Source organism: Phyllobates terribilis, unplaced genomic scaffold (genome assembly GCF_046119375.1).
Source record: "Phyllobates terribilis strain yellow unplaced genomic scaffold, ASM4611937v1 Scaffold_1__5_contigs__length_1240528914, whole genome shotgun sequence".
Classification (NCBI taxonomy): Eukaryota; Metazoa; Chordata; class Amphibia; order Anura; family Dendrobatidae; genus Phyllobates; species Phyllobates terribilis.
The window spans coordinates 956,681,827-956,703,209 of record NW_027362761.1 but is presented as its reverse complement, the minus strand read 5'-3'; the positions used below and the strand labels follow the sequence as shown (position 1 = coordinate 956,703,209).

At 44.6% G+C, this 21,383-nt stretch overlaps 1 protein-coding gene across 2 annotated transcripts in view; it reads right to left on the bottom strand.

The window, feature by feature from the left end:
- The window catches only part of MMAA (metabolism of cobalamin associated A), a 33,658-nt gene extending 18,483 nt beyond the window's left edge, over positions 1-15,175 (bottom strand). For both annotated transcript variants that reach the window (XM_073642494.1, XM_073642493.1), the window contains exons 1-2: positions 15,053-15,175; positions 11,209-11,689 (exon numbers count right to left, since the gene is read on the bottom strand). In XM_073642494.1, coding sequence (XP_073498595.1) covers positions 11,209-11,593 — 385 coding nt within the window. In that variant the 5' untranslated portion in view covers positions 11,594-11,689; positions 15,053-15,175. The remainder of the gene's footprint in view (positions 1-11,208; positions 11,690-15,052) is intronic.
- Positions 15,176-21,383: the final 6,208 nt, after the last annotated feature.

The following is a 21,383-nucleotide window of genomic DNA, read 5'->3' as shown; positions in this document are numbered from 1 at the left end:
ATGCGGAATCCATGCGTTCAATGTGCGGATGGTACCCGGGTCTGGAGAAGAGGAAACTCTCCTCCGGACCCGGGTACCATAGAAACTGTAAAAAAAAAAAAAGAATAAAATAAAAAATAAATATTATATTTACCTTCTGATGGCCCGCAGTGCGCTCGTCCTCTGTTGCCGGCAGATCGCGATGGACTGGAGGACCTGCGCTGACGTCATAGTCATGCGATGGGTCACGCGACGCTGACGTCGGCAGGTCCTTCAGTGTACCGCGATCTGCCGGCAGCCAGGACCGAGCGAAGCAAGACTGCGGGGGCCATCGGAAGGTAAGTATAGATTTATTTTTTATTTTTTACCATTCTTTCGGTCATAGTATATAAATCCATGCCGGCTGCATGGATTTATATAGTGTGACCAAGTTGACAAGCACTTTCCAAGTGATGCTAGAAAACGCTTGTCAACCCGCATGCAGAAATGCATGTGAAGAACGCTTCACATCCGCATGTCCCTGGCAGGAAAAACGCATGTACAATCCGCATGCATTTTTTACTGCCATGGAGATGCAGAAATGCTCAGGAAAAATCCGGAGCATTTCTGCATCGTGGGCACATAGCCTAAGCGTTTAAAAAGGTCCCTTAATCTGTTTTAGTAGGCTCCACAATCATGGGGAAGACTGCTGACTTGACAGATGTCCAGAAGGCAGTCATTGACACACTCCACAAGGTCCCAGAGTTCCAATTTTCATTTGGAAATCAAGGTCCCAGAGTCTGGAGGAAGAGTGGAGAGGCACACAATCCAAGCTTCTTGAGGTCTAGTGTGAAGTTTCCACAATCAGTGATGGTTTGGGGAGCCATGTCATCTGCTGGTGGAGGTCCACTGTGTTTTATCAAGACGAAAGTCAGTGCAGCTGTCTACCAGGAAATTTTAGAGCACTTCATGCTTCGCTCTGTCGACAAGCTTTTAGGAGATGGAAATTTCATTCTCCAGCAGGACTTGGCACCTGTCCACACTGCCAAAAGTACCAATACCTGGTTTAAAAACAGTATCACAGTGCTTTATTGGCCAGCAAACTCACCTGACCTTAACACCATAGAGAATCTATGGGGTATTGTCAAGAGGAAGATGAGAGACACCAAACCCAACAATGCAGACGAGCTGAAGGCTGCTGCTATCAAAGCAACCTGGGCTTCCATAACACCTCAGCAGTGCCACCTGCTGATCGCCTCCATGCCACGCTGCATTGATGCAGTAATTGATGCAAAAGAAGCCCCGACCAAGTATTGAGTGCATTTACTGAACATACATTTCAGTAGGCCAACATTTCAGATTTTAAAAACATTTTTCAAGCTGTTGTTATAAAGTATTCTAATTTACTGAGATAATGACTTTTGTGTTTTCATTGGCTGTAAGCCATAATCATCAACATTAAAAGAAATAAACACTTGGAATATATCACTCTGTTTGTAATGACTATATAATATATGAGTTTCACTTTTTGTATTGAAGAACTGAAATAAATTAACTTTTTGAGGATATTCTAATTTAGTGAGATTCACCTGTATTTTAGGAGTCGGAGTCTGTCCTTTTTATACAGACTCCACAGCCCTGATCTGAACATTATTGAAAATCTGTGGCTAGACGACCCCGGAATCTTGCAGAACTGGAAGAATTTTCCAAGGAAGAATGGATGAAAATCCCTCAAACAAGAATTGAAAGACTCTTGGCTGGCTACAAAAAGCGTTTACAAGCTGTGATACTTTCAAAAGGGGGTGCTGCTAGGTACTAATCATGCAGGGTGCCCAAACTTGTGCATCGGCCCATTTTTCTTTTTGGAATTTTTAAAACGGAAAAACTGACTATATACAGTATTTTTTTTTTTTGCTTACAATACAAAGGAAATTTGTCATCTTTAACTTTAGCCCTTTTAGACATAATTTCATCTTCAATTTGCTTAACTGTTCACAATAACAGTAATTTTGCCAGGGGTGCCCAAATTTTTACATGCCACTTTATGCAAGTTGCAGGACACCTATCCATGAAAATAAGTCACCTTCGCACCTGATTGTATGTATGTACCTAATGTGATTAGCTAAAATGTGTTTCACTCCTACTAGCTATTGAACCCGTTCTACCCCCAGGTGGTGAACATTTTTATTGGTACATTTTTGTGCTATGTTAAAGGGAACCTGTCACCGGAAATAACACTGTTAACCTGTAGATATGAGGCTAATCTGCAGGTTAACAGTGTTATTATGCTGCCCGGCGCTGAATGCAGCAGCGAGAACATGAACTTTATTCTCCCCACCAGCATTCGGTGTTTCAGTCATGGGGGTGGGGGTCGGCGCGGGTTCAGTCATTGCTCTGAGAATACAGAGCGGTGGCTGTAACCGCGCCCCTGGCCCTGACTGACAGCGGCCCCAATATAGAACCAGTCAGGGCCAGGGGCGCAGTTACAGCGGGAGTTCTGTGTTCTCAGAGCCATGAGTGAACCTGTGGTGCCCCCGACCCCATTACTGAAACCGAATGCTTGAATAAAATGGCGCCAGAGTCAGCGCGTGCGTATACCGCGATCTCCGGCGCCATTTTATTGAAGACACTGTATATGTGAATTCGCAGACAGTGTGCCTTAAAAAAAAAATAGCGCCGGAAATGTACCAATAAAAATGCTCGCCACCTGGGCATAGAATGGGTTCAATAGCTAGTTTATTATAATGGTTCATGCTGATAAATCTGGCATATTTTATGAGCGTGTAGTGTGAGTGGCCAATTTATTAAAACTGGAAATTCGTATGCTAGTCTGAATGAAGGGCTTATTGAAGTAGGATACACCAAATTCATTAAGAGGCGCAAGCCACTTAATGAATTTGGTGCATTTTCTCAATGGCATGTGGCTCCATGCATCTTGCCAGAAATGCTACCGTCAGGGACTGTAGTAGCATTTCTAGCAGAAGAAATGCTGGCACTTTTGCAGAATCCTGCCTGGCACATTTCACAGAAAATGAATATGCACTGCTCCCCACACCCATAGTACCACCCACCTCTCCTTTCCGGCTTCAGTGCAGAGGGGTAAGCGGGATTATGGGCGTGGGGAGCAGTGCATATTCATTGGCTTTAACAGTGGGCACATGTGTTAGCCACAGCTCCGACTCCTGCCTCTGCTCCTGCCTCCTGTAACCTGCTCCTCTGCCGCAGGGCTGCGCAGCACACACCAGTCTCATCACCGCCAGCCGGGAAGTGCGGTCTCACCGGCAGCGCAGCACACGCTGGTCTCCTCATCACCGCCAGTGAAGCCACTGCCACAGAGCTGCTCACATCCAACAACGCCACCCCTTCCTCACAAATAAAATGGCACCGTAGTGCGGTATACGCTGACTGTGGCACCACACTGCGCAGGCGTTGGAGACTTTGGACAGAAGGACACATCTCCCGTTATATTATAGATATTGAAGAGAGCCTCATTTATGTATGGCCACGTCTCCACGTCATCACTCCTTCCTGGAGTGCTACACACCGGACAGGAGACGCCCATTCTGCTAACATTTGGGGGTTGCAGAGAGGGGCACATAGTGAACCAAGTAACGATTTATCCCTGCTCTGCACTGGGCCTCTCCTCTTCTCTCTGGCAAGGAATAAATATATAAGAAGTCTCCATACTCAGACAAAGCATGTCTGCGATCAGGTGGTTGGAAGCCACACAGAATAGCATTGCGGGCAGTTTTCCCTCTGTGGGCTTCATATCCTACTGACAGGTTTTCCTGAGCTCAGCTCCAGATTGGAAGGAAATTAGCTGTTATGATGCCTCCCATACATAGAAGAGGGGGAAATCCAGCTCCCCTAGCTCTAACTTGGCTAACTGAGGTACACTTAAAGTAAACCTGCCAGCTGGTACATGCTGGGTAATCATGGGAAGACCCATGGGTAATCCCAGCATGCATCAGAGACTGGTTATATGACCTCAGCTAGGTACAGTTGAAACCAGAAGTTTACATACTCTATATAGAAAGACACATATGCATGTTTTTCTAAATATCTGACATGAAATTAGAATAAACCTTTCCTGTTTTAGGTGAATTAGTATTACCATAATTTTTAATATATTTGCCAAACAGCAGAATAATGAGAGACAGAGAATGTTTTAAGGCATTTTTATTACTTACTGCAAAGTCAAAAGTTTACATACATTTCATTAGTATTTGGTACCATTGCCCTTAAACTGAATGACTTGGGTCAAACGTTTGGGATATCCTTCCACAAGCTTCTCACCTGCCTTTTCAGCTTTGCCCATAAATTTTCAATAGGATTGAGATCAGGGCTTTGTGATGGCCACTCCAAAACATTGACTTTGTTATCCTTAAGCCACTTTGTTATCCTTAAGCCACTTTGTTACCATTTTGGCAGTATGCTCCTGGTCATTGTCCATTTGGAAGACCCATTTCCGCCCAAGCTTTAACTTCCTGGCTGATATCTTGAGATGTTGCTTCAGTATTGCTACAATCTTCTTTTCTCAGGATGCCATCTATTTTGTGAAGTGCACCAGTCCCTTCAGGAGCAAAACAACCCCACAACATGATGCTACCACCCCTGTGTTTCACAGTTGGGATGGTGTTCTTCCAAGCTTCTCCCTTTTTCCTCCAAAAGTAACAATGGTCATTATGCCCAAAAAGTTACATTTTAGTTTCATCAGACAACAGGACATTTCTCCAAAACTTAAGGTCTCTGTTCCTGTGTGCATTTGCAAACATTAATCTGTCTTTTTTATGTTTCTTTTGGAGTAATGGCTTCTTCCTGGCAGAGTGGCCTTTCAGCCCATGTGGATACAGTACTCGTTTCACTGTGGTTATTGACACAATCTTACCAGCTTTCGCCATCATCTTTACAAGGTCTTTTGCCCTTGCGTTGATATGCACATGTCGGACCAAAGCATGTTCATGTCTGGGACACAGAACCAGTCTCCTTCCTGAGCGGTATGATGCCTGGACATTCCGTCTTGTTTGTACTTGCGTATAGTTGTTTGTATAGATGAACGAAGCACCTTCAGGCATCTTGAAATTGTACCCAAGGATGAGCCAGACTTGTGCATGTCCACAATTCTCTTCCTAATATCTTGGCTGATTTCTTTAGACCTTCCAATGATGCTACACAAAGACAGGGTTGTGGAGTCAGAGTCGTGGAGTCGGAGCCCATTCTGGTGGAGTCAGAGTCGGTATAAAATGGACCGACTCTGAAAATATATAATAAATGGGTACAGTAGTTCAATGCAGTTTGTGGCTAATATTTTTTCATAAGAATTTGGGAAAGTTATGAAATGTCCTATTTCTGATATAAGGGTCTAGACTTTTAGCTGAGAAAAATGTGTCCTACTGTAAATTTATCACTTAAACTTGAGCCATGTATGATGGAGTCGGAGTCGTGGAGTCGGAGTTATGGAAATTGAGGAGTCGGGAGTCGAAGGTTTGGCTTACCGACTCCACAGCCCTGCACAAAGAAGCAGTGTGTTTCATATGTGCATTAAAATACATCCACAGGTGTGTCTCTAATTAACTCAGATGTTGCCAAAAAACAGAATCTTCCAAACACATGACATCATCATATGGGCGGTCCAGAACTGTTTGGGCATAGTAATCTTAGTGTACATAAACTTTTGACTTTGCAGTAAGGAATAAAAATGCCTTAAAACATTCTCTCTCTCTCTCATTATTTTGGCATTTAGCAAATATTAAAAATTATGGTAATCCTAATTGACCTAAAACGAGAAAGGTTTATTCTGATTTCATGTCAGATATTGAGAAAAACATGCATATGTGTCTTTTTATATAGTGCATGTAAACTTCTGGTATCAACTGTATGTCTGACTCTGAAAAGCTTCAGAGTTTCACAGAAAAATACACTCTAAAATTTGCCAAGCCGCAAGAGAGATTAGTCGGAAAGGTGGGTCCCCAGTGGCTTCTCCCTGCCTGCTCCCTGCGTGTGCGTATAAGGAGAGACCTGTCACTCCATGGCAGAGAGTGAGGTTCCTGACTAGTCTCCAATGCAACTCAGTCCCCAGCGACTTTTAAAGAATGTCTTTCTCAGAAATGCTGCAGAGTCAAACATACCTGGCTGAGATCATATAGCCGATGCTTGATACCTGCTGCCCGTGCTACAGGGTTACTTTAAAAGCAGAAGCAATGAGGACATTATTAGTGATGAGCGAGCATACTCACAAGTACTCGGTACTCAGCCTCTTAAAGCGCTCTTTAGAGCGCCAATCAACATGCAGGGATTGCCTGCCACTCATTGTAATGCCGCAGCCATGGTGGTTGTGGCATTACAGTGATTGGCTGGCCGCACAGCGTCATCAGGTCTACGCCCGGTCCACTTAACGGGGGGCAAGAGGAGATCGCATGTAGCGATGCCCAAATATTTGAGCAGCCACGGTGGGAAAGTGTCACAAGAGGTGGACGATGATGAGACACAATTGCCAGAAAGTCAGGGGAGGACCAGGGTGCGGAAGTGGAAGACGAGGTGGTGGATGATATAGTAACTGACCCAACTTGGCAGGAGGACATGCAGAGCGAGGACAGCAGCATACAGGGTGAGGGAGGCAGAGCACCCCAACAGGCAGGAAGAAGCAGTGTGGTGGCCGCAGACAAAAGGCAGGCAAACGTTCCCCATAACACCAACACGAAGGAAGTTGCCAGTACAACTGTTAGGTCTTCCCGAGTCTGGTTGTTTTTTAAAGACTCTGCCGATAACCCCAAAAAGGCCATTTGCACCACCTGCCAGGCCAGCATCAGCAGGGGTGGCAAAACTAGCAGCCTGACCACCACCAGAATGATCAGGCACATGGCAGCAAAGCACCCGACTTTGTGGGTCGAACTCCAGGGTCCAGGAACAGTGTCTGCAGGTAGCACCATTGCTTCTCCCGCTGTTGTGCATGCAAGCCCATCCCCTTTCCATGGTGCATGCGAAGATGCCTCCTGCCCTGCACCTGTCGTTGTACACTCTCAAGTAGCAGCATCAGGAAGGACGTCCACGTCCTTGTCCCAGCGCAGCGTTCAGTTGTCCACACCCCAGTCCTTGGAACGCAAGCGCAAATATGTAGCCAATGTCCCACTACTAAATTCCCACATTTCACGACTGCTTGCGCTCGAAATGTTGCCTTTTAGGCTTGTGGAGAAGGAAGCATTCCGCAACCTGATGGCGGCGGCAGTCCCTCGGTACTCGGTCCCCAGCCGCCACTATTTCTCCCGGTATGCCGTCCCCACATTACACAAGCACGTGTCCCAAAACATTAGCCGTGCCCTCAACAACGCAGTTACCGGGAAAGTCCACCTAACCAAGGACATGTGGAGAAGTGCTTGTGGGCATCCTCCTCCTCTTCAGCCTCCATCTCCGAAATGACCACATCAGTCACAAGCTAGAAGCACTGCAGCACTGCCTCGGCCAAGAGGCAACAGGCTGTGCTGAAGCTAATATGCTTAGGTGACAAACCGCACAATGCTGAAGCGTTGTGGACAACTCTGAATGAGCAGGCAGATCTGTGGCTCACACCGCTGAACCTACAGCCAGGCATGGTCGTGTGTGACAATGGCCGGAACCTGGTGGCGGCTCTGAGGCGAGGCGAGCTCACACACGTACCATGCCCGGCCCATGTGCTTAACCTCGTGGTTCAGCGGTTTCTCAAATCCTACCCGGAGCTGCCAGATCTGCTTGTTAAAATACGCTGCCTGTGTGCCCATTTTAGAACGTCACCTACAGCTTCCGCCGCCCTTGAAGTGTTTCAGCAGCGTTTGCAGCTTCCGGCTCACAGACTGGTGTGTGATGGCCCCCCGCATTGGAACTCTACACTGCAGATGTTGGGAAGGATTTGTGAGCAGAAGAGGGCAGTTGTTGAGTACCAGCATCAACAAGGCCGTCGATATTCAGTTCAGACTCCACATATAAGACCTCAGGAGTGGACATGGATGTCAGACATATGTACCATCCTCCAAAACTTTGAGGACTCCACCAAGATGGTGAGCGGCAATGACGCCATAATTAGCGTCACCATCCCGCTTCCCTGTCTTCTGAAATGCTCTCTGCTCACAATCAAAGAGGATGCATTGCAGGCGGAGCACAATGAGATGGAGCAAGGAATCATGCAGGGTGATTACACACAGCCCAGCCTCATCTCATCCCAACGTGGATTAGGTGACAATGAGGAAGAGGAGCAGGAAGAACAGGAGCTAGTTTCATGCGCTATAGACGGTACTACCTGCACAGCTGTCATACTGTCTGTTCAGCGTGGATGGCCAGAGGACAGAGAGGAGGAGGAGGAGGAGAGCATGGTCCGTTATCCTCTTGGTGAGGACACGGAAGTCTTGCCTGTTAGTAGTCTGACACGCATGGCTGAGTTTGTTACGATGCTTTTCCCATGACCCTTGCTTTCTCAAAATTTTGGGTGACAGTCATTACTGGTTGCTGACACTTCTAGACCCATGCTACAAGGAGAACTTTATATCTCTTATTCCTGAGGTGGACAGGTCTACAAAAATAGGGCTGTACAAGAAGGCCCTTGCTGCAGAACTATTAAAAAAATTCCCATCTGAAAACGCTGGCGGTAGAGGGCGCACTTCGTTGTACAACCAAGGAGTACAGGCGAAAGAGACAACTTCAATCCAGCACAGGCAGGGGAACACTCTCAAAGTTCTAGGAGAATTTTCTTAGCCCCTCCCATCGCACAAGCCATGAGGCGCGGGGTACTCTCACAAGGAGTGCAAAGTTTGGGAAGATGCTGAGGGAGTACCTTGCAGACCGTACCAACGTCCTTCGTGATTCCTCTGTGCCTTATAATTATTGTGTATCCAAGCAGGGTATGTGGAATGAACTGGCTCTCTATGCCTTGGAGGTCCTGGCCTGCCCTGCCGTCAGCGTTTTATCAGAGCGGGTTTTTAGTGCCACTGGTGGAATTATAACTGATAAGCGAATCCGCCTGTCAACTGAAAATGCTGACAGGCTGACTCTTATAAAAAAATGAACAAAGGCTGGATTGGGTCAGACTTCTCAACACCACCGAATGATAGCAGCGTAACATAAACTCAAATCCAGTGTCTTTTTTTGGGAGGTGTATTCCCATGCACCTCTTCACACCCACACATGTGCATACGCTTCCTGATTTTGTCTATTTGCTCTTGTCCTCCTCCTTCTCCTCCTCATCCTCCACTACCATATCACCAGGGTGACCGTGGTCCATGATGCAACACCCACATAATTTATTTAAAGGGTGTTTATGACTGTAAAAATTTTTTTTTTATACAGTATGTTCATGTATACCCCCCAGGGGTAAATGTTTGTCAGCCCATACACTTAGTGCATGGGCATTACAAGTATAGGAGACCCGCTCCTTTCTAATGGGAACATTTTTTTTATGAGGCCCTACTCCATGTCTATTCCAAGGGGCATTGGAGTGCCTTCCAATTTTTGGCAGCCCTTGCATTCACTGCATAGGCAAACACAATGGGTGACCCACTTCCTAATAATGGGAACATTGTTTTCAGGAGGCCCTCCTCTAAGTCTCTTCAAAGGGGTATTGAGGTGCATCCAAATTTTCAAAGTGGTATTGGAGTGCGAACAAATTTTGGGTAGCCCTGCCACTCACAGCATACGCAATAATAGTATAGGAGACCAACTCTTTAGTAATGGGAATAATAAAACATAGCCGGCTAATGGCTCTCTAAGAATAGTGAGGGCCGAACGCAGGCCCTTTAAGAATAGTAAAGGTCACCTGATGGCCCTATAAGAATAGGCTTTGTGACTTTCAGAGTCCCTCCTTCATAAATGAAACACGATGGGTCTGATGATATCTCACACACAACATGGCCAGATACGATTGTAAAATGTTAAAATGACATTTGCTGGTGAATGCTTTTTTCACAGTTGAAAGCAATGCAAAAGTGAAAAAACGCATCAAAAATGCTACGTGTGAACATAGCCCAAGGTGTGGAGGAGCATTTTTGTTTTTGGTTATTTATTTTGCTTTATATACAAGTCATTACCCTGGAAAGGATGTTCCTTAACATATTTCCCAGGAAAATCCATTTTGGTTTCGTTTTTATATGTTTTATTGTGAGTCTGTAAAAGTGGCGTAATACCTCTAACAATGTTGTTGACAGAAGTGACCTGGGAGTCAGAAATGCTTCCAGGGGTCTTCCCCATGCTGTCACCATGTAATTTGAGCACTGTTCCCATCGATTTGGGCAATTTTTAGGCCTTCTGCAGACCGCCGGGGGAGCCGCCTGAAAAATGCTCGAGTAGACTTACATTGGGCTCGTTGCTTGGGTCGAGCACCCAAGTATTCCAATTTGCTCGATCCAAGCAACGAGTACCCGAGCATTTTAGTGCTCGCTCATCACTAGACATTATATAAAAGGACAACTGCAGGGAGTCACAGAGTCTGGACCTCCAAATATGAAAAATTATACGTCTGAGTGTATGACCAGTCAAAGGGTACTTATAATTGGCAGCACACTATGTATTTGGTGGTTAGTGGGTAATCATACATGAAAATGTGGGTAATGGAAAGCATAGTAAAGTGTACCCAGACTTTTCATCTCTGAAAGAGGGTCAAAAATGTAGGTCCACTTTAACAAATGCTGCAATCTCAAAATGCGTGCCCTTTTAATGCTCATAAACAGAAAATGGTCATAATGGTGGCCAATTGTGTTATATATGGCCAGCTTTAGGAATATCAACCAGTGGGGTCTTGTAGGTGGGAGGGAATATTGAAAAAAAGATTTTCACAGCCTAATAATGACACACAGTACACTTTGTGCAGAACGGAATAGAGGTCCATTATTCTTTAACTAGTAATGAGCACAAGTGCTCGTTACCTGAGTTCCCCTAGGGTGCTTGGGTATGTACCAAGTATCACGGGTTCTCGAGTGACATGTTCGAGTCTCCGCGGCAGCATGTTTCGCGGCTATGCGGGGATTGTCTGACAAACACAGGTAATCCCCGCATGTGTTGTGGCTGCCTACCAGCCCCAGGGACGTGAGCATGTCACTCGAGCACCCGCGCTACTCAGTACATACCCGAGCACCCTAGGCAAACTCGAGTAACGAGCACTTGTGCTCATCACTACTGATAACATAACCCTTACCACTATGAATGTAAAATACATGTATAACCATTAATAACACATACATGGAATAGATGATTATATGTGTTACATAAAGAAGCATGAAATACAACACTGACCCACTCTAAACGCTAGAGGTTTTCCGTTATTTAACTGCTCCTGTTCCCGGTGATAGGATAGTACCTTCTGCAATAGTATTTGTGCGATCTGTCTCTTCCTCAGATGAGTAGACTCCACCAGTGTTATGGCTTCAGCCAAGCAGGCTCGTTGCCCATTTATCAGCCCTTTATAGATGTTACTCAGCAGTCTCTGTTCTTTCCCTCCTAGAGGCTCGGACTCTCTCAGTGATATGGAAGAAAAACACAGGGACCTTCTACAGCCAAAATAGTCTGTTTGGGATGGACACTGTTCAGTGCCTGGCCTTTGTGAGTATGCCAACATCAAAGCACTGCTATGTAAAGAGCTTGTTAACATTCGCAGCTGGCAAAAGGCTAACCTTGACATGTTGGCAAATTATTAAGAGTCAGATAATGATGATGAACAAACAGTTCTCCAGCTCAGGAGAATGGACACACAGCTCCTCTCAATGGTTTCCTTCAGCTGTAAAGACAATGTAAATCAGAAAAGGGTTTCGTTATGGACATATTGTCAGAGAATATTGCCCATTAATAATAATTTCATACTTATTTAACAACACACAAACTAGACAGGCACATAAAATGAGAATGTAATGATCTCATCATAAGATAGGTGTTTGGTAGTGAACGTCTAACAAGAATCAGCGTGGCAGTCTCGGATCAACGAGTCTCGCATCAATCTCACCAATGCAAGTCTATGGGTCCATGGAAATACTTGGACAGCACTCGGATGCCATCATGTTCTGTCCATTTTTTATGGACTGTTGATAGGTGAAGCTTGAGAAAACTCAGTTTTTTTTCCATCTGAGAAAAACTGGTCAAACTCTGACACTGCCCAAACTATGAAGAAACTCAGACAAGAAACTCTGATGATACTCGGACCATGTTTTACCGTAGTAGAAAATTCACTGACAAGTGGACGAGCCCTAAAAGTGATACCAAGGGGTATGTAGCCTCTCGCCTGCCCCAATCTTTCATTGGGGGTGGAAAGCTGCTGCACACCAGGTGGGAGGGGTGCCAGGGCAACCATCCAGCAAGTGTCGTACATGGGTCCTGATTTGGTTTACAGCACACGTGCACCAAACTCATTGGGCGTTAGGAACTTCTGCAACAAATCTGCCAAGTGTCACTGCAGTCTGGGTTAGACAGTTGCTGTGGTCTTAGACTGTTAAAATAATGTTAATGAGGCTTACATAAATCCTCATGCTTCAGAAGCGAACCAATACAGATTTTTGATTGTAGAAATATCAGCAACAAATCTGCCATGTGTGAATTTACCCTTAAGATCTGACTATGGTATGGAGTTTCTATAGTCTATGCAGGTCCTTCCTACGAGGTAAAAATGTCTGTGCCGATGAGTGACAGCAATCCGTGGGGGTCTCAATACAACAAATCTCTGACACTTCAACAATACGTTCTCTCAATTATTCTTTTAAGAAATGTGTTTGTTGCATTATGTTGAATGGAGTTTAAACCAGGGCTGTGGAGTCGGTAAGCCAAACCTCCGACTCCTCAATTTCCCTGACTCTGACTCCACAGCCCTGCCTCACTACTGAGCGTGTACATAAAGTGCAGCACAGATTCATCTCAACTAACAGCCGAGATCCTCAGATCAGGAACAGCACAGACATTTATAGGACATTTCATAACTTTCCCAAATTCTTATGGAAACATTTACAGCACATCCTGCATTGTACTACTGCACCCAATTTATTATATATTTTAGGAGTCAGAGTCGGTCCATTTTATACTGACTCCACCAAAATCGACACTGACTTCACCGCCCTGGTTTAAAGGAAATTTGTTAGGGCTTTTTTCATACATGGTGGTATTTGATACGACTGTATAGAAGGTCGCTGCCTAAAAATAAACAAATAAAGTAGCACACTGTAACACTGAGTATATAGATATGAAATATGAATAGCATAACTGCTGTAGAAAATAGAAATAAATGAAAAATGTTTTTGAAATTTTTTTTCGCATGTAAATATGAAGTATGAAAAATGAATAGCATTACTGCTGTAAAATAAATGAGAAATCTTAGCGCATAAATTGGCCAATTCATGTGTACCTGACAGCCGCGGTAAGGCGTTTCTCGATGTCAGGACCTAACCATATGAATACCTCTCTAAGAGACCTCCGTCTGCTTATGTGTGGGAAAGTCAGATCCTGATGCATTTAAAACCACCTGCGGCATGGGGGTGGGGGTGGAGTGCTCAGTCAGGTACACATGAATTGGCCAATTTATGCGCTAAGATTTCTCATTTAATTTACAGCAGTAATGCTATTCATTTTTCATACTTCATATTTACATGCGCTAAAAAAAAATTCAAAAAATGTTTTCATTTATTTCTATTTTCTACAGCAGTTATGCTATTCATATTTCATATCTATATACTCAGTGTTACAGTGTGCTACTTTATTTGTTTATTATATATGGAGGTAGCTGCTCTTAGTAAGCACCTGTTCACACCTATTTCTTGTAGTGGAAGTGCTGTCATTTTCTTTGTTACTAGATTTAAGCTTTGACTGAGCACTCCACCCCCACCCCCATGCCGCAGGTGGTTTTAAATGCATCAGGATCTGACTTTCCCACACATAAGCAGACGGAGGTCTCTTAGAGAGGTATTCACATGGTTAGGTCCTGACATCGAGAAACGCCTTACCGCGGCTGTCAGGTACACATGAATTGGCCAATTTATGCGCTAAGATTTCTCATTTATTTTACAGCAGTAATGCTATTCATTTTCCATACTTCATATTTACATGCGCTAAAAAAAATGTCAAAATTTTTTTTCACTTATTTCTATTTTCTACAGCAGTTATGCTATTCATATTTCATATCTATATACTCAGTGTTACAGTGTGCTACTTTATTTGTTTATTATATATGGAGGTAGCTGCTCTTAGTAAGCACCTGTTCACACCTATTTCTTGTAGTGGAAGTGCCGTCATTTTCTTTGCTGCTTAAAAATAATACCTTTTGTGTAGAGATCTGATGTACCAGTCATGAGATATCTAGTGAAGACATAGGCAAATAAGGCTGGAAGTGTGGTGGGGGCGTTTGGAAGAAGCCGTCCAACTGTGCTAACGCCCCCAGTGCACTTCCAGCCTCTTTTGCCTATGTCTTCACTAGATATCTCATGACTGGCACATCAGATCTTTAAAAAAAAACATGTATCTATTTTCCAGTATATTTAGCCTATGCATAAAAATATCAATAGACATCCACAGGAGTACACCTAGTATACAGCAGAACCAGCAGTGTGATAGGCAGTCATGAATGCCACCTGTATACGATGATGGTTTGGGGGTCTCACACTGTGGCCCCTCTGCCATTGATGACACTGAGATCACTAGTGAGTGCGTTATTATGGGGGTCTAAGCGCCGTTATCTGCCAATCACAGGCCCCCTGACTAGGACACATGCATACAATATATACATATGACACTGGGACATATCTCTATCGTATACGTATATCCTGGTTCTGGGAGACGGGCGGACACCCATAGGTGCTGATCTCTGTGATCTCAGGGGCGATGCTTTTCTGTACAGAATATTTACAATACGTGCGACCTATAAAATGATCAGAATCCCTCAGTGGTGGCTGCAGAGGTCATACTGTACATTCTCGTCTATACCCTCCATTGGGGCACTATTACTAAGCCCTTATTAGTGTTATCAGCGCCTATATGTATACAAGTCATAAGGAAACAGACAAGCAGTGACTACGGTGCCAGGACCTGCGCCTGAGGCCCATACACTGGGGCAGCTGCCATTATGTGTGCTGTGCATCATGCTGCACCGGCCAGCACTGCAGGTTACCTGCTCCAGTGTGACAAGCCGGGGTTCTTCTCCATGCTTGTCAGGCTGCTGCTTCCTACCATGTCCTCAAAGGTCCATAGCGCCTATTGGCTAAGGGCGCCCATGCCGGTACGTACTGCCGGGAAATGTAGTTCTGCATGCTGCCGTGCACAGTAACTCCGATGCAGCCAGAACTACACGTCCCATGATGCACCGACACACAACCACTACTTTTCACGTGACCATCTGCTGTCGGCTCCCCCGTAGTGCAGCGCGCTCCGTCTTTTCTTACCCTGCAGTTATGAGGCAGGCAGCGCTGGGCACAGTCATGTTTTCCTGCTGCTCCGCCCCCAGCAGGGCTCTGCTTATAGTTTAGCATTTAGGCCCAGTGTCTGCTGAGCACAGAGGGTGTTCCTTCATATAAGAAGGCTTTGTCCTGGTATAGATACTGTATGCTGCGTCTATGCCTAATTTACCATCACTAAAGCTATGGGTTTTTCACGATTTTTTGAAAAGTTTGAGAATGTTTTATAACATTTAACTGCTGCTTACCCTTTGACGTCCCTGACGCAGGGTGGTCTCCGGTGGTCCAATGATGATAATGTCCCATTGATAATTCATGTAATCTCCGCATTTATTTGCTGATCCCAGAGGTCACGCGCCAAACGTGCTAATGTCACCGAGAGGCCAGTGACTGGCTGTAGTGAGTGATGAACGTGGTCACTGGTGGGGGCCAAAGGAGAGGGTCCGGCTTTTTCTTGATTTTCTCCTTTGCCCACTTTTTGCAAAACTTGGAAACCCCCTTTAAGGTTCCCATGGAGCCACATGGAGACAAAGTTTATTTAGTTGAAATCGCTTCAGGAAACGCTTTTTGGAGGGGGATTTTAGGGGTTTTTTCTTTTTCCTGAATTGTTTTTTGAAGTATTTTTTTAATGAAGCATTTTTTCAGCCTTTTAACTTTACGTGCCAAATGTGGAGCAGATTCCAGGAGGAATATGCCTCAAAGAAATGACAAGCACTTCTTTTTCTTTTTCCATTAGGTGTTTTTTAAAACCTCTACAGGATGGGAAAAAAATAAAAAAAAATCCTCATAAGAACACCAAAGTGGTTTTGACATTGAAATGAATAGGATGAGGTTATCAAGCAGTTTTTTAAGCCATATTTTGAGGAGTTTTTGTGAACCCCCCTGCCAAGACTATAGTTAACAATATTTACAAATGTTTTTTTGAGGAATTATAAGATTGCGGAGTGATACGATTTGCAACATATTTAGACACGTTCTTTTTGCAGGTCACAGTCCTTGTTGCATCATTGTCCAGCTCTGGTGGCATCCGGCACATTTGCAGTCAAGGGAGATGAACTGTCCTTGGGTTCATCTGGTGACTCCACATGTGCCGAAGGCTTGTGATGACAATGTCAAGCCAGAGAGGGGCATGACTATTGCCTCTGACAAGTTTAGAGACAAAAATCTCCTGATATGTTCATTTTAAGCAAACAAGAGATTTGAGTAGGTGGTGTATCCCAGCCATACACAAGTACTGCCTGTTGTGCCCAAATGTCAGCTCTGTTGACTTATCTTTCATCAATTTCTACACAGCGTTCTGCTCCACCCTTACCAAGCAATGCTGCTAACACAGTGCTACCTGGTCCATGGCCACTCCACAACGCACTATAGTACAACCTTCCATACCTGGTTCTGACTCATCCCATCACTCCTGCTATGCCTGATCACAGAGGTCCCCAACCTGAAGCTCGGGAGCCACATGTGTGGCTCGTGGCTATCTGCCACCTCGGTGCATTAGCACCAACTATGAAGAGAAGGTCTCCAGATGTTGACTTTATGAGTAGCCTCGCACAGAAGAGAAGATCTGGATGTGCATATACTTACGGAGGGTGAAGGGGAAATAAATAAATATAGCAATCTAGAGATAGGATGATACTGTTAGAGGGAATCTTGAAGACTACCAAATGAGGTAATGATGTAATGATTCTGCATTGGGCACAAGGTCTCAGTATGGTTTCTGTGGGGAAGCTTTGGCTGTCATCATACTTGTAATAGTTGGCTCTGAGTGTCACTACTGTGGGTTTGTTTTCCTAAATGTGGCTCGCAACCATCTCTTAGATTTGAATGTGGCTCTCAAGGTAAAGAAGGTTGGGGACCGCTGCCTTATAGTATAGTGTGGCACTGCTCTTCCAACCCAGGTCTGGACCCCCAGGGCTAAGTACAACAACGTGGCTCTACAGCAAGGGAAGTGGTAAGAGAAGTGGGGGAGAACACTGCCTTGAGGGTGAATTTTTTCAGTGCCTGTGAGACTTGCCTTTTAATCTTGGAGTTTTTCCCACTTTTTTACTAGGACAATTGGCAAATATACACTGCTCAAAAAAATAAAGGGAGCACTTAAACAACAGAATATAACTCCAAGTAAATCAAACTTCTGTGAAATCAAACTGTCCACTTAGGAAGCAACACTGATTGACAATCAATTTCACATGCCGTTGTGCAAATGGAATAGACAATAGATGGAAATTATTGGGAATTATCAAGAAACACTCAATAAAGGAGTGGCTCTGCAGGTGGGGACCACAGACCACATCTCAGTACCAATGCTTTCTGGCTGATGTTTTGGTCACTTTTGAATGTTGGTTGTGCTTTCACACTCATGGTAGCATGAGACAGATGGCACATCAATGCGAGCTGTGGCAAGAAGGTTTGCTGTGTCTGTCAGCGTAGTGTCCAGAGGCTGGAGGCGCTACCAGGAGACAGGCCAGTACACCAGGAGATGTGGAGGGGGCCGTAGGAGGGCAACAACCCAGCAGCAGGACCATTACCTCCACCTTTGTGCAAGGAGGAACAGGAGGAGCACTGCCAGAACCCTGCAAATGACCTCCAGCAGGCTACAAATGTGCATGTGTCTGCACAAACGGTTAGAAACCGACTCCATGAGGGTGGTATGAGGGCCCAACATCCACAGATGGGGGTTGTGCTCACAGCCCAACACTATGCGGGATGCTTGGCATTTGCCACAGAACACCAGGATTGGCAAAGTCGCCGCTGGCGCCCTGTGCTCTTCACAGATGAAAGCAGGTTCACACTGAGCACATGTGACAGACATGACGGAGTCTGGAGGCTCCGTGGAGAGCGATCTGCTGCCTGCAACATCCTTCAGCATGACTGGTTTGGCAGTGGGTCAGTAATGGTGTGGGGTGGCATTTCTTTGGAGGGCCGCACAGCCCTCCATGTGCTCGCCAGCGGTAGCCTGACTGCCATTAGGTACCGAGATGAGATCCTCAGACCACTTGTGAGACCATATGCTGGTGCGGTTGGCCCTGGGTTCCTCCTAATGCAGGACAATGCCAGACCTCATGTAGCTGGAGTGTATCAGCAGTTCCTGCAAGATGGAGGCATTGAAGCTATGGACTGGCCCGCCCGTTCCCCAGACCTGAATCCGATTGAGCACATCTGGGACATCATGTCTCTCTCCATCCACCAACGTCACGTTGCACCACAGACTGTCCAGGAGTTGGCTGGATGCTTTAGTCCAGGTCTGGGAGGAGATCCCACAGGAGACCATCCGCAATCTCATCAGGAGCATGCCCAGGCATTGTAGGGAGGTCATACAGGCACATGGAGGCCACACACAATACTGAGCCTCATTTTGACTTGTTTTAAGGACATTACATCAAAGTTGGATCAGCCTGTAGTGTGTTTTTCCACTTTAATTTTGGGGGTGACTGCAAATCCAGGCCTCCATTGGTTAATAAATTTGATTTCCATTGATGATTTTTGTGTGATTTTGTTGTCAGCACATTCAACTTTGTACAGAACAAAGTATTCAATGAGAATATTTCATTCAGATCTAGGATGTGTTATTTGAGTGTTCCCTTTATTTTTTTGAGCAGTGTATGTAAGGGTTAAACTCGCAGGTAGTGGAGTGGCCAGGGTTTGCATCTGCTGAAACTTAAAGTGTAACCGTTGTTTTAATTTTTATTTCAGAAATCAACAGTACATGTGAAAATAAGCAACTTTGTAATATATCTTATCAGAGAATTGATCGTCATTATCAACATTCTCAATTCTGAATTAAAATCTGTATTCAGTGAAGACTTTCCCATTACTGAGATAGGAGATGGCAGTTGCTACGGATATGATTCTATGTATATAGGAGGGGGAGGGGCTCTGTCTCTAGCTCCTCCCTTTTCCCATAGCCACTGCCATCTCCTATCTCCTATCTCAGTAATGGAAACGTGTCTTCATTGAATACAGATTTTAGCTCAGATTTGAGAATTTTGATAATGACCGATCAATTCTCTGATAAAATATATTAAAAAGTTTCTTATTTTTACGTGTACTATTGGTTTATGAAATAAAAATTAAAATGATGGTTACGCTTTAAAAAGAGGCTGATGCTGGAGAGGTTGAGGAGGGATTTAATAAAACTAGTACTTTAATAAGCAAGTTTTGAATGAAAAAGCCCCTGGTGAGAAATACACCAAAATGTCTTAGGAGGCAATTTACGCAATTTTTATTTTTTTTAAAGAAAGTTTTGTGACTATTTGACCCCCCAAAACTGGCGTAGTGGACTGACAAACTCCCTGTGTGTTTTTTTGTGGTAAACATATGTTGCGAATGAACAAAAGCCTGAGTGGGGATATGTTTGCCATGTACGCTTAGAAAAAGCAACCACCATAGGGCTTCAGATTTCTCTTTTATAACAGAACATACATTTTCCCTGGATAGCTTGTGGGACAACCCATTCCTAAAAAACAAGAGAGCTAAATGATGGGGTTGAACTTAATTTTGCAGCTATAAGAGCCTCATATCTGCTGGGATAACTTTCCATTGGATTTTTGTTGGCATTTAGCCAATAGAATATCTGTGAGGTCAGACACTGATTTTGGATAAGAGGGCCTGGCTCTCAATAAAACTTCATCCCAGAGGTGTTTAAAAGGGGTCAAGTTCCTATACACCAAACAGTGTGCCAAATTCATCAAGACCAGTGTTGTTTACACCGGTCATGATGAGGAGATGTGCTGGAGTCAGATGCTCCTAATTCATGTTGACACCACTTCGTGAACCAGGAGTGTCGTGTATCTCTGTGTGCGCCTCACCACAAATCCTATTCTATTCCCTGATGGAGTAAGATTTGCGGCGTAGCGAACACTGGCACTTGTCATGAATTTAGCGAGTGGCAGTCGCTATGCCCCCATCCTGCCCCAGGTCTGCCCACTTTGTCAGAGCTGGGTGAAAATGGAATGAGAACGCCAAAAGTCGCATATTTTTAGTGCAGCCTCTAGTGGCGCCAATATTTTTCGACTTTTCAAAGCTTTTTACACCAGAATACTGGCATAAAGGCTTTGATGAATCGGGGAATATGTCTTTATTAACCTCATTTTATGTACAAGGGCACAGTGATGCTAGAGTTGAAACTGACCTTTCCAAAACTGTTGCCACTGTGAGAAACACACAAGTGTCTAAAATATCTTTATATGATTTAGGGAGGCCAAAACCTGAAAAAAAATAGCCCCATACCATTATCCCTTCTCCACTAAATTTGACACTACTATGAATATCCATATGCAGCGATACTACTAGAAATGGATAAGTGATTCATCATTCCAGAGGATGCGCTTCCATTGCCCCAGTGGCATGATACACCACTCCATCCAAAGCGTGGCACTGCATATGGTTTATGCTGAAGTTTCTTCTAGAGGCAGCTGATATAAATGATGCAATAGCGTCCACGTCACAGTAACAGCACATAATTGTGATTAGGGCATATGTAGCAGAAATAGCTAAGAAATGAAGCAGGTGTTGAAAATGTCCACACTTCGCATCCAAACATGCCTGCACGCTCCGTTCCTTATTGTTGAATGTATTCCGCAGGACGTCTGGGGTCATAGCCTGAATTTCTCTCTGTATGTTCTCTGAGTGTGTGTAATTTTCGTGGTTTGTTACTATACACCCGACCCTTCAAATAGCCCTAAAGGTAAAATTCCAGCAATAATGAATTCTTTTCTCTTGTTCGGCCCTTTCAATTGCTGAACGACAGTGACTCTGTACGGGTGAACATGACCTTTCTTGGAATATGACATGCCGGTCTCCTGGGAAAGCCTGTTCAATGATTTATGTGGAGAGGTTTCACATCTTGAATTGCTTCCTCAGACATTTTCGGACGTCCTCCATCATGCCTATCCAATAATAGTCCTATATGTTGCAGCTTATTCACAAACAGTGGCTTACCTCCAATGTCAGAAGTCCACACCACTGCTGACGCTCCCTCCTCCATCATCATCGCTCGCACTGATGGGCATTTATACGTCCTGTAGGTCTCTCGTTACAGGTCACACATGC